Consider the following 12,500-nt stretch of genomic DNA (forward strand, 5'->3'; position numbering starts at 1 on the left):
CCCCACATATTATTTACGTACATATTTAATATTAACATGATTATTAAATACGCCTGTAACAGTTTATAATAAGTAAATGGATGACATAATAAGTATATATATATATATATATATATATATATATATATATATATATATATATATATATATATATATATATATATATATATTCCCAGCTGAGCACAAGTTAACTGTGACTGGCAATTTATTATATATATATATATCGATGGACCCCTATGGCCATTACAACGGAGCGTAGATGGTGAAATCCCTAAATTCCTTGCAATAGCTGCTTGAGAAAGGTTTTTCTTAAACTGTTCAACAATTTGCTCAGGCATTTGTTGACAAAGTGGTGACCCTCGCCCCATCCTTGTTTGTGAATGACTGAGCATTTCATGGAATCTACTTTTATACCCAATCATGGCACCCACCTGTTCCCAATTTGCCTGTTCACCCGTGGGATGTTCCAAATAAGATTATAGGAATAAAGTTATATTATTGCAAGAATGAAGTCAAAATATTATAGGAATAAAGTTATATTATTGCAAGAATAAAGTCAAAATATTGTAGGAATAAAGTTATAATATTGCACGAAAAAGTCAAAATATTGTAGGAATAAAGTTATATTATTGCAAGAATATTGTTAAAATATTGTACAAATAAAGTTATATTATTACACGAATTGAGTCAAAATATTATAGGAATAAAGTTATATTATTGCAAGAATAAAGTTAATATATTGTAGGATTAAAGTTATATTATTACATGAATAAAGTCAAAATATTGTAGGAATAAAGTTATATTATTGCAAGAATGAAGTCAAAATATTATAGGAATAAAGTTATATTATTGCAAGAATAAAGTTAATATATTGTAGGATTAAAGTCATATTATTACATGAATAAAGTCAAAATATTGTAGGAATAAAGTTATATTATTGCAAGAATAAAGTCAAAATATTGTAGGAATAAAGTTATATTATTGCAGGAATAAAGTTATAATAATATAGGAATACAGTTATAATATTGCAACAATAAAGTCAAAATATTATAGGAATAAAATTATATTATTGCAGGAATAAAGTCAAAATATGGTAGGAATATAGTTATATTATTACAAGAATATAGTAAAAATATTATAGGAATAAATCTATATCATTGCAAGAATAAAGTTAGTATATTGTAGAATTAAAGTTATATTATTGCAAGAATAAAGTCAAAATATTGTAAGAATAAAGTTATATTATTGCAAGAAGAAAGTCAAAATATTGTAGGAATAAAGTTATAATGTTACAGGAATAAAATAAAAATATTATAGGAATAAAGTTATATTATTGCTAGAATAAAGTCAAAATATTGTAGGAATAATGTTATAATATTACAGGAATAAAGTTATAATATTACAGGAATAAAGTCAAAATATTATAGGAATAAAATTATATTATTTCAAGAATGAAGTCAAAATATTGTAGGAATAAAGTTAAATTATTGCAAGAATGAAGTCAAAATATTTTAGGAATAAAGTTATATTATTACACAAATAAAGTAAAACTATTATAGGAATAAAGTTATATTATTGCAGGAATAAAGTAAAAATATTATAGGAATAAAGTTATATTATTGCAAGTATAAAGTTAAAATATTGTAGGAATGAAGTTATATTATTGCAAGAATAAAGTTATAATATTACAGGAATAAAGTAAAAATATTTTTTCAGAATAAAGTTATATTATTGAAAGAATAAAGTCAAAATATTATAGGAATAAAGTTATATTATTGCAATAATAAAGTCAAAATATTGTAGGAATAAAGTTATATTGTTGCAAGAATGAAGTCAAACTATTGTAGGAATAAAATTTTAATATTGCAAGAATAAAGTCAACATATTGTAAGAATATAGTTATATTATTGCAAGAATGAAGTCAAAATATTGTTTGATGAGCATTCCTCAACTTTATCAGTATTTATTGCCACCTTTCCCAACTTCTTTGTCACGTGTTGCTGCCATCAAATTCTAAAGTTAATGATTATTTGAAAAAAAATCAGTTTGAACATCAAATATGTTGTCTTTGCACTGCATTCAATTGAATATGGGTTGAAAAGGATTTGCAAATCATTGTATTCCGTTTATATTTACATCTAACACAATTTCCCAACTCATATGGAAACGGGGTTTGTATATAGGCTCGGTTAGGTCAGACTTTTATTCATACCACAATGTGGAAATTACATTGTTGCAGTGCAGGTTTTTTTTTTTACATACAGTAACAGAAGTAAAGCGTAATCAAAAACAACAACACCAAAATAATGATGGCAATATGGTGGCAGTCGCACATAAGAGATACGTGTAGACTGCAATATGATGGCAGTCACACATAAGAGATACGTGTAGACTGCAATATGATGGCAGTCACACATAAGAGATACGTGTAGACTGCAATATGATGGCAGTCACACATAAGAGATACATGTAGACTGCAATATAATGGCAGTCACACATAAGAGATACATGTAGACTGCAATATGATGGCAGTCACACATAAGAGATACATGTAGACTGCAATATAATGGCAGTCACACATAAGAGATACATGTAGACTGCAATATGATGGCAGTCACACATAAGAGATACGTGTAGACTGCAATATGATGGCAGTCACACATAAGAGATACATGTAGACTGCAATATAATGGCAGTCACACATAAGAGATACATGTAGACTGCAATATGATGGCAGTCACACATAAGAGATACGTGTAGACTGCAATATGATGGCAGTCACACATAAGAGATACATGTAGACTGCAATATAATGGCAGTCACACATAAGAGATACGTGTAGACTGCAATATGATGGCAGTCACACATAAGAGATACATGTAGACTGCAATATAATGGCAGTCACACATAAGAGATACATGTAGACTGCAATATGATGGCAGTCACACATAAGAGATACATGTAGACTGCAATATAATGGCAGTCACACATAAGAGATACATGTAGACTGCAATATGATGGCAGTCACACATAAGAGATACGTGTAGACTGCAATATGATGGCAGTCACACATAAGAGATACATGTAGACTGCAATATAATGGCAGTCACACATAAGAGATACATGTAGACTGCAATATGATGGCAGTCACACATAAGAGATACGTGTAGACTGCAATATGATGGCAGTCACACATAAGAGATACATGTAGACTGCAATATAATGGCAGTCACACATAAGAGATACGTGTAGACTGCAATATGATGGCAGTCACACATAAGAGATACATGTAGACTGCAATATAATGGCAGTCACACATAAGAGATACGTGTAGACTGCAATATGATGGCAGTCGCACATAAGAGATACGGGTAGACTGCAATATGATGGCAGTAACACATAAGAGATATGTGTAGACTGCAATATGATGGCAGTCACACATAAGAGATACAGGTAGACTGCAATATGATGGCAGTCACACAGAAGAGATACGTGTAGACTGCAATATGATGGCAGTCACACCTAAGAGATACGTGTAGACTGCAATATGATGGCAGTCACACATAAGAGATACGTGTAGACTGCAATATGATGGCAGTCACACATAAGATATATGTGTGTACTGCAAAATGATGGCAGTCACACATAAGAGATACATGTAGACTGCAATATGATGGCAGTCACACATGAGATAAATGTGTGTACTGCAAAATGATGGCAGTCACACATAAGAGATACGTGTAGACTGCAATATGATGGCAGTCACACATAAGAGATATGTGTAGACTGCAATATGATGGCAGTCGCACATAAGAGATACAGGTAGACTGAAATATGATGGCAGTCACACATAAGAGATATGTGTAGACTGCAATATGATGGCAGTCACACATAGGAGATACGTGTAGACTGCAATATGATGGCAGTCACACATAAGAGATATGTGTAGACTGCAATATGATGGCAGTCACACTTAAGAGATACATGTAGACTGCAATATGATGGCAGTCACACATAAGATTTACGGGTGAACTGCAAAATGATGGCAGTCACACATAAGAGATACGTGTAGACTGCAATATGATGGCAGTCACACCTAAGAGATACGTGTAGACTGCAATATGATGGCAGTCACACATAAGAGATACGTGTAGACTGCAATATGATGGCAGTCACACATAAGAGATACGTGTAGACTGCAATATGATGGCAGTCACACATAAGAGATACATGTAGACTGCAATATAATGGCAGTCACACATAAGAGATATGTGTAGACTGCAATATGATGGCAGTCGCACATAAGAGATACGGGTAGACTGCAGTATGATGGCAGTAACACATAAGAAATATGTGTACAATAGTTTGTACATTATATTTAAAATTGATATAGTAATATAGTTGACATTTTATGTGTACATTATATAACAAATTTAATATTGTGATATATGTACTATTACGTGTATATTATATTTAAAATAAAATAGTGATATATTTTATGTACTATATGTGCATTATTTTTTAAATCAATTTAGTGATAAATGATATGTATAATGATGTGTACATGATGTTTAAAATCATTATAATGATAAATGTTACGTACTACAAAATTGTGAGTTAGAAGATTTGCACATGATTCTATTGGTCAACAAGAGTGTGAAGGTAACTATCTTCTCTTATTTAATGTCTAAAGAGTTGTCATAATGTCAAACATTCATCAAAAAGATAATACACAAGTTTTTTAATGCTCTAATTTTGAAAATATTTGATGTATCAGTAATTCCTACTTCGCATAAATTAATTCATTACGGTTACTACCGGAACCAATTAACGTAACACCATTACTGCATATGGACAAACTTTTATTATTATTCAGTTACAAATAATTGATGTTGACTAATTAAAAAAGGCTGCTTGAGTGCAACATGTAGGAAAAACTCACTCTTGTAAAGTTAAAGAAAAATGACATCATGACTGGTGGGGTTGACTACAGCCACAGCTGTTGATGCCGATGTTTTTATTCAGAGACTAGCAGTTATTTGTTTTGTTTTTTTATATGTTGCACCTGGCGCCTTTTGGCGGTTAATTTGAGCATTTATGGTGTTTTAATTAGCTAATTAAGCACAAGTTCTGCCTAGCGGAGTGAAAGTGTAACTTTCTTAGAATAAAAATTGATTAGCGTATTTTTCGGACTATAAGGCGCACTTAAAATCATTTAATTTTCTCAAAACTCGACCGTGTGCCTTATAAACTGGTGCGCCTAATGTACGGAATAATTATGGTTGTGCTTACCGACCTCAAAGCTGTTTTATTTGGTACATGGTGAAATGAAAAGTGTGACCTGTAGATGGAAGTCACACATAAGAGATACGTGTAGATTGCAATATGATGGCAGTCACACATAAGAGATATGTGTAGACTGCAATATGATGGCAGTCGCACATAAGAGATACAGGTAGACTGCAATATGATGGCAGTCACACATAAGAGATATGTGTAGACTGCAATATGATGGCAGTCACACATAGGAGATATGTGTAGACTGCAATATGATGGCAGTCACACATAAGAGATACGTGTAGACTGCAATATGATGGCAGTCACACATAAGAGATACGTGTAGACTGCAATATGATGGCAGTCACACATAAGAGATACGTGTAGACTGCAATATGATGGCAGTCAAACATAAGAGATATGTGTAGACTGCAATATGATGGCAGTCACACATAAGAGATACATGTAGACTGCAATATGATGGCAGTCACACATAAGAGATATGTGTAGACTGCAATATGATGGCAGTCGCACATAAGAGATATGTGTAGACTGCAATATGATGGCAGTCACACATAAGAGATACGTGTAGACTGCAATATGATGGCAGTCACACCTAAGAGATACGTGTAGACTGCAATATGATGGCAGTCACACATAAGAGATACATGTAGACTGCAATATAATGGCAGTCACACATAAGAGATACGTGTGGACTGCAATATGATGGCAGTCGCACATAAGAGATACGGATAGACTGCAATATGATGGCAGTCACACATAAGAGATACATGTAGACTGCAATATAATGGCAGTCACACATAAGAGATACGTGTAGACTGCAATATGATGGCAGTCGCACATAAGAGATACGGGTAGACTGCAATATGATGGCAGTAACACATAAGAGATATGTGTAGACTGCAATATGATAGCAGTCACACACAAGAGATACATGTAAACTGCAAAATGATGGCAGTCACACATAAGAGATATGTGTAGACTGCAATATGATGGCAGTCGCACACAAGAGATACAGGTAGACTGCAATGTGATGGCAGTCACACATAAGAGATACGTGTAGACTGCAATATGATGGCAGTCACACCTAAGAGATACGTGTAGACTGCAATATGATGGCAGTCACACATAAGAGATATGTGTAGACTGCAATATGATGGCAGTCACACATAAGAGATACATGTAGACTGCAATATAATGGCAGTCACACATAAGAGATACGTGTAGACTGCAATTTGATGGCAGTCAAACATAAGAGATACGTGTAGACTGCAATATGATGGCAGTCACACCTAAGAGATACGTGTAGACTGCAATGTGATGGCAGTCACACATAAGAGATACGGGTAAACTGCAAAATGATGGCAGTCACACATAAGAGATACATGTAGACTGCAATATGATGGCAGTCACACATAAGATATATGTGTGTACTGCAAAATGATGGCAGTCACACATAAGAGATACGTGTAGACTGCAATATGATGGCAGTCACACATAAGAGATATGTGTAGACTGCAATATGATGGCAGTCGCACATAAGAGATACAGGTAGACTGCAATATGATGGCAGTAACACATAAGAGATATGTGTAGACTGCAATATGATGGCAGTCACACATAGGAGATACGTGTATACTGCAATATGATGGCAGTCACACATAAGAGATATGTGTAGACTGCAATGTGATGGAAGTCACACATAAGAGATACTTGTAGACTGCAATATGATGGCAGTCACACATAAGAGATACGTGTAGACTGCAATATGATGGCAGTAACACACACGAGATATGTGTAGACGGCAATATGGTTTAGGTCAACAACACCCAAATGTTATATGTTCCATTGAAAATATAGAACATTACACATGGTGCTCAAAAATCTATCAAAATGTTTTAGTTCGACTTTGGTAAGCTATGAAGCCACACCGCTTGATGGATTGCATAAATCCTGAACACATGCGCCCGTCCACCTTTGTAGTCCGTGCCGACACCGTAGTGGATAAGCTTCTTCTATTTCTCTATCTTCTTGTTATGTGACATTCATCCTCCACTGTTGCCATTGCTAATATAAAGTAGTGTAAAGTTCTTACTTATATCTGTCAGTATACTCGCCATGAAAGCACTAAAACATACCGGTGTAGTGAGTTGACATTATTCACCCAAGCAACTTTAGTTATTAGAGAGTTCCGGTCGGACGGTTTTCCACGGGACACATTTCGGGCGTTGTTGTTGCACTAGTGAGCCACGGATGAGGAGATGCTGCTCCGTTATTGATTGAAGTAAAGTGTGAATGTCATTAAAACAGTTAGCGCCATCCTTTGTAGACCACAAGGAAGTATTTTCAATTTTTTTTTAAATTATAATAATATGACCCGTTTAATATAATGGGGTGCGCCCTATGGTTCCGAAAATTTGGTATGTTTTTAGGTTTTCTTACATTTATGAAAGACTGCAAGGACTAACTATTATTACAATTTGAATATTTACTATTATTGAATTAAATTTCACATGTTAGCAAAACAACAAGAAAAACTGCCTACTATCAGAACAAGAGAAGATAAATAAAAGGTGTCTAAATCCTCTCCTTTTGCTGTGATCCTGGCAGAGGTTTAGTGAGAGATTACCTTTCTTAAGTCCCAGCCTCACCACTCACTCAGCGCTGTGCTCGGATTGGAGCAGGTTGGCCCTCATAGGTTCACCAAGGCCGTGGGTGGCGGGCGCACCAAGGAGACCCGACCTCAAACTGCAAGGTTGAGGGGGGAAAAAAGCCTTCCAGAGGCCAGGGGAGTGGTGTAGTGGTGTAGTGGTGTAGGGGTGCAGTGGTGTAGTGGTGTAAGGGTGTAGGGGTGTAGTGGTGTAGGGGTGTAGTGGTGTAGTGGTGTAATTGTGTAGGGGTGTAGTGGTGTAGCGGTGTAGGGGTGTAGTGGTGTAGGGGTGTAGTGGTGTAAGGGTGTAGGGGTGTAGTGGTGTAGGGGTGTAATGGTGTAGTGGTGTAGGAGTGTAGTGGTGTAGTGGTGTAGGGATGTATGGGTGTAGTGGTGTATGGGTGTAGTGGTGTAGGGGTTAAGTGGTGTAGTGGTGTAAGTGTGTAGGGGTGTAGTGGTGTAGGGGTGTAGTGGTGTAAGGGTGTAGGGGTGTAGAGGTGTAGTGGTGTAGGGGTGTAATGGTGTAGTGTTGTATGGGTGTAGTGGTGTAGTGGTGTAGGGATGTATGGGTGTAGTGGTGTAGTGGTGTAGGGGTGTAGTAGTGTAGTGGTGTAGTGGTGTAGTGGTGTAAGTGTGTAGGGGTGTAGTGGTGTAGTGGTGTAAGTGTGTAGGGGTGTAGAGGTGTAGGGGTGTAGTGGTGTAGTGGTGTAGGGGTGTAGTGGTGTAGTGGTACAGGGGTGTAGTGGTGTAGGGGTGTAGTGGTGTAGGGGTGTAGTGGTGTAGTGGTCCAGGGGTGTAGTGGTGTAGGGGTGTATGGGTTTAGTGGTGTAGTGGTGTAGGGGTCTAGGGGTGTAAGGGTGTAGGGGGGTAGTGGTGTAGGGGTGTAAGGGTGTAGTGGTGTAGTGGTCCAGGGGTGTAGGAGTGTAGTGTTGTAGTGGTTTAGTGGTGTAGTGGTGTAGGGGTGTAGGGGTGTAAGGGTGTAGTGTTGTAGGGGTGTAGGGGTGTAGTGGTGTAGTGGTGTAGGGTTGTAAGGGTGTAGTGGTGTAGGGGATCCGTGCTCGTTTTGTCTTTAGCTGTTGCATTTCTGCCTTCAGGAGCAGAACTAATGGAGTCTGTTTTACTCAGGCGCTGCTGCTCATGTCAGGCAGAAAAGCATTACAATGTATTGTCTAACAGGCAAGTTTACATAACATTACAATGTATTGTCTAACAGGCAAGGTTACATAACATTACAATGTATTGTCTAACAGGCGAGGTTACATAACATTACAATGTATTGTCTAACAGGCGAGGTTACATAACATTACAATGTTGTCTAACAGGTGAGGTTACATAACATTACAATGTATTGTCTAACAGGCGAGGTTACATAACATTACAATGTATTGTCTAACAGGCAAGGTTACATAACATTACAATGTACTGTCTAACAGGCGAGGTTACATAACATTACAATGTATTGTCTAACAGGCAAGGTTACATAACATTACAATGTATTGTCTAACAGGCGAGGTTACATAACATTACAATGTATTGTCTAACAGACGAGGTTACATAACATTACAATGTATTGTCTAACAGGCAAGGTTACATAACATTACATAACATTACAATGTATTGTCTAACAGGCGAGGTTACATAACATTACAATGTATTGTCTAACAGGCGAGGTTACATAACATTACAATGTATTGTCTAACAGGCGAGGTTACATAACATTACAATGTATTGTCTAACAGGCAAGGTTACATAACATTACAATGTACTGTCTAACAGGCAAGGTTACATAACATTACAATGTATTGTCTAACAGGCGAGGTTACATAACATTACAATGTACTGTCTAACAGGCGAGGTTACATAACATTACAATGTATTGTCTAACAGGCAAGGTTACATAACATTACAATGTATTGTCTAACAGGCAAGGTTACATAACATTACAATGTATTGTCTAACAGGCAAGGTTACATAACATTACAAAGCATTACAATGTATTGTCTAACAGGCGAGGTTACATAACATTACAATGTATTGTCTAACAGGCAAGGTTACATAACATTACAAAGCATTAGGTGTCATTTATACACCTATTATTTTGTACACATTATGAGGGACAAACTGACAAAATTAATGATTCATCGACTTGTTCATTTATTGTTAACATCTGCTTATTTTCTGTTTCAACATGTTCTATCTACACTTCTGTTCAAATGTAATAATCACTTATTCTTCTTTACATTAGTTTTGGATGATACAGTTCCAGGATCATACATTGGTCATATTCAAAGTATTCATGTGTCCGGGGACGTATTTTTTGACTTTATAAACACAATATGAATTTTGAAAAAAGGAAAAATATCGATGCAATCATAGTAGTATTGACTAGATACGCTCCTGTACTTGGTATCATTACAGTGGATGCCAGGTGTGGATTCACCCATGGCGTTTGTTTACATTGTGACGCCGGTGAGCTACGGTGTGTAGTTAAGCATGTGATAATGGTACTTGTAAGAAACATACTTTATTTGTCGCCATGGAGGAGAGGATTAGTGATTTAGAAGAAGCTAAAACACTGTGAATGGATGCTAGCCGCTAGCTAGCTAGTCATGTCTTAAACCGCCTCTTCCTGAGGGTGTTTCAGTGTTATAACTTCACCTTTATCTTTACTTTTTACAACAAAATGCGTCCGTTCTCCCTTTTCTGTCTACACACTGAGTCTGCTTGTAAGTACTCCGTGTGTGTGCGCTGCCCAACATGCTCCTCTGCTCTTAAACCCGTCATATATTAATTGGAAACTTTTCAAACAGAGTATAGTACCGTTTATGATTCATTAGTACCGGGATATTATACTACTACCGGTCTACCGTACAACCCTATGTGGAAGTTTCTCCCCTCCGGGTTCCTCGGACCACCAAGCACTGACATGAGAGATGGATCAAGTTCACAATATAGTTTTACTTCGCTCCCCTACCCTTCGGTGCCATGCCTACAAACACCACCGTGACAATGACCTACTGTGTCATCACTCCTAAATCTTCTCTTCTGTCCTCAACAGACGTGTACCTGCTGGACCTTCCGGACCACCAAAAGGTGGCGCTCAAAACCGCGACCGTCGGCCAGAGCGTGGTGCTGACATGTGCCATCACGGGCCAACGCAGGCCGCCGATACTATGGCGGAGGAACCGACAGAACCTCAACGCCTTGAACCTCGACGACATCAACGTGAGTAAACAACATGGAATGTTAGGTTGTTCTTCCTGTCAGGTTCAAACACTGATGACATCTATTAAACAAGACAAGAGGCAACGAATTAAGCAGAGACAGAATTCAATTTGGACTCAATATATTGAGAGTCGCCCGGACATTGTATCCTTCTACAATCTCCAGCACGCTCTGCCAAAAGATTTCATGCCACCTTCTTTTATTTTGGACCCCCCCCCCCCTCGACCACATGACCACTTTTGTTTCCAAAGGACAAAGGTTGCAAAAAGTTCGCAGAAAAAGTCGTAAATAGGGACGTCCGATAATGGCTTTTTGCTGATATCCGATATTCCGATATTGTCCAACTCTTTAATTACCGATACCGATATCAACCGATATATACAGTCGTGGAATTAACACATTATTATGCCTAATTTGGACAACCAGGTATGGTGAAGATAAGGTACTTTTTTTAATTAAATTAATAAAATAAAATAAGAAAAATAAATTAAGAACATTTTCTTGAATAAAAAAGAATGTAAAACAATATAAAAACAGTTACATAGAAACTAGTAATTAATGAAAATGAGTCAAATTAACTGTTAAAGGTTAGTACTATTAGTGGACCAGACAATCATGTGTGCTTACGGACTGTATCCCTTGCAGACTGTATTGATATATATTGATATATAATGTAGGAAGCAGAATATTAATAACAGAAAGAAACAACCCTTTTGTGTGAATGCGTTTTTTGGGTTGGTGCACTAATTGTAAGTGCATCTTGTGTTTTTTATGTTGATTTAATTAAAAAAAACAAAAAAATAACGATACGGATAATAAAAAAAACAATACCGATAATTTCCGATATTACATTTTAACGCATTTATCGGCCGGTAATATCTTATCAGACATCTCTAGTCCTAAACAATTCACAGGAAAGGTCAGTTCAAAAAGAGTTCGTAAAATACTTCAAAAAGAGTCCGTCTGGAAATTGGGCAGATCCTGTCATCTCTCCGCTTTGAAGTCCTTGGGCCAGAACAACATCTGAGAGAAAACCGAAAAGCCTTCTTGTGACTCTCCCCCTCACACGGTGGAGTTTTACGAGCCTTACTCTTGGTAGGCCTCAAAGACAGCCCCTGTCCTTTTGCCTGGAACTCATTTCAACACAAAGTTTTGTGTGATAACTTACAATTATTCTAACACTTCCCTAGGAAATAGTCTGAAAAATATGTCTTATATAACTGTTAAGAAAATGCAAAATGGTTTTAACATAATATTTGTCTAACATTATTTTCAAAACATGATTAAAAATATCATATAGTGTAGAACAGGGGTCACCAACCTTTTT

The 12,500-nt window shown here is 36.6% G+C and overlaps 1 protein-coding gene across 1 annotated transcript in view; it reads left to right on the top strand.

Moving 5' to 3' along the window:
- The window catches only part of fstl5 (follistatin-like 5), a 336,564-nt gene that overhangs the window by 150,595 nt on the left and 173,469 nt on the right, over window positions 1-12,500 (top strand). The window contains exon 5 of the mRNA XM_062039647.1: window positions 11,007-11,173. Within this exon, the coding sequence (XP_061895631.1) occupies window positions 11,007-11,173 (167 nt within the window). The remainder of the gene's footprint in view (window positions 1-11,006; window positions 11,174-12,500) is intronic.

This window comes from Entelurus aequoreus, linkage group LG28, assembly GCF_033978785.1.
Source record: "Entelurus aequoreus isolate RoL-2023_Sb linkage group LG28, RoL_Eaeq_v1.1, whole genome shotgun sequence".
NCBI lineage: Eukaryota > Metazoa > Chordata > Actinopteri > Syngnathiformes > Syngnathidae > Entelurus > Entelurus aequoreus.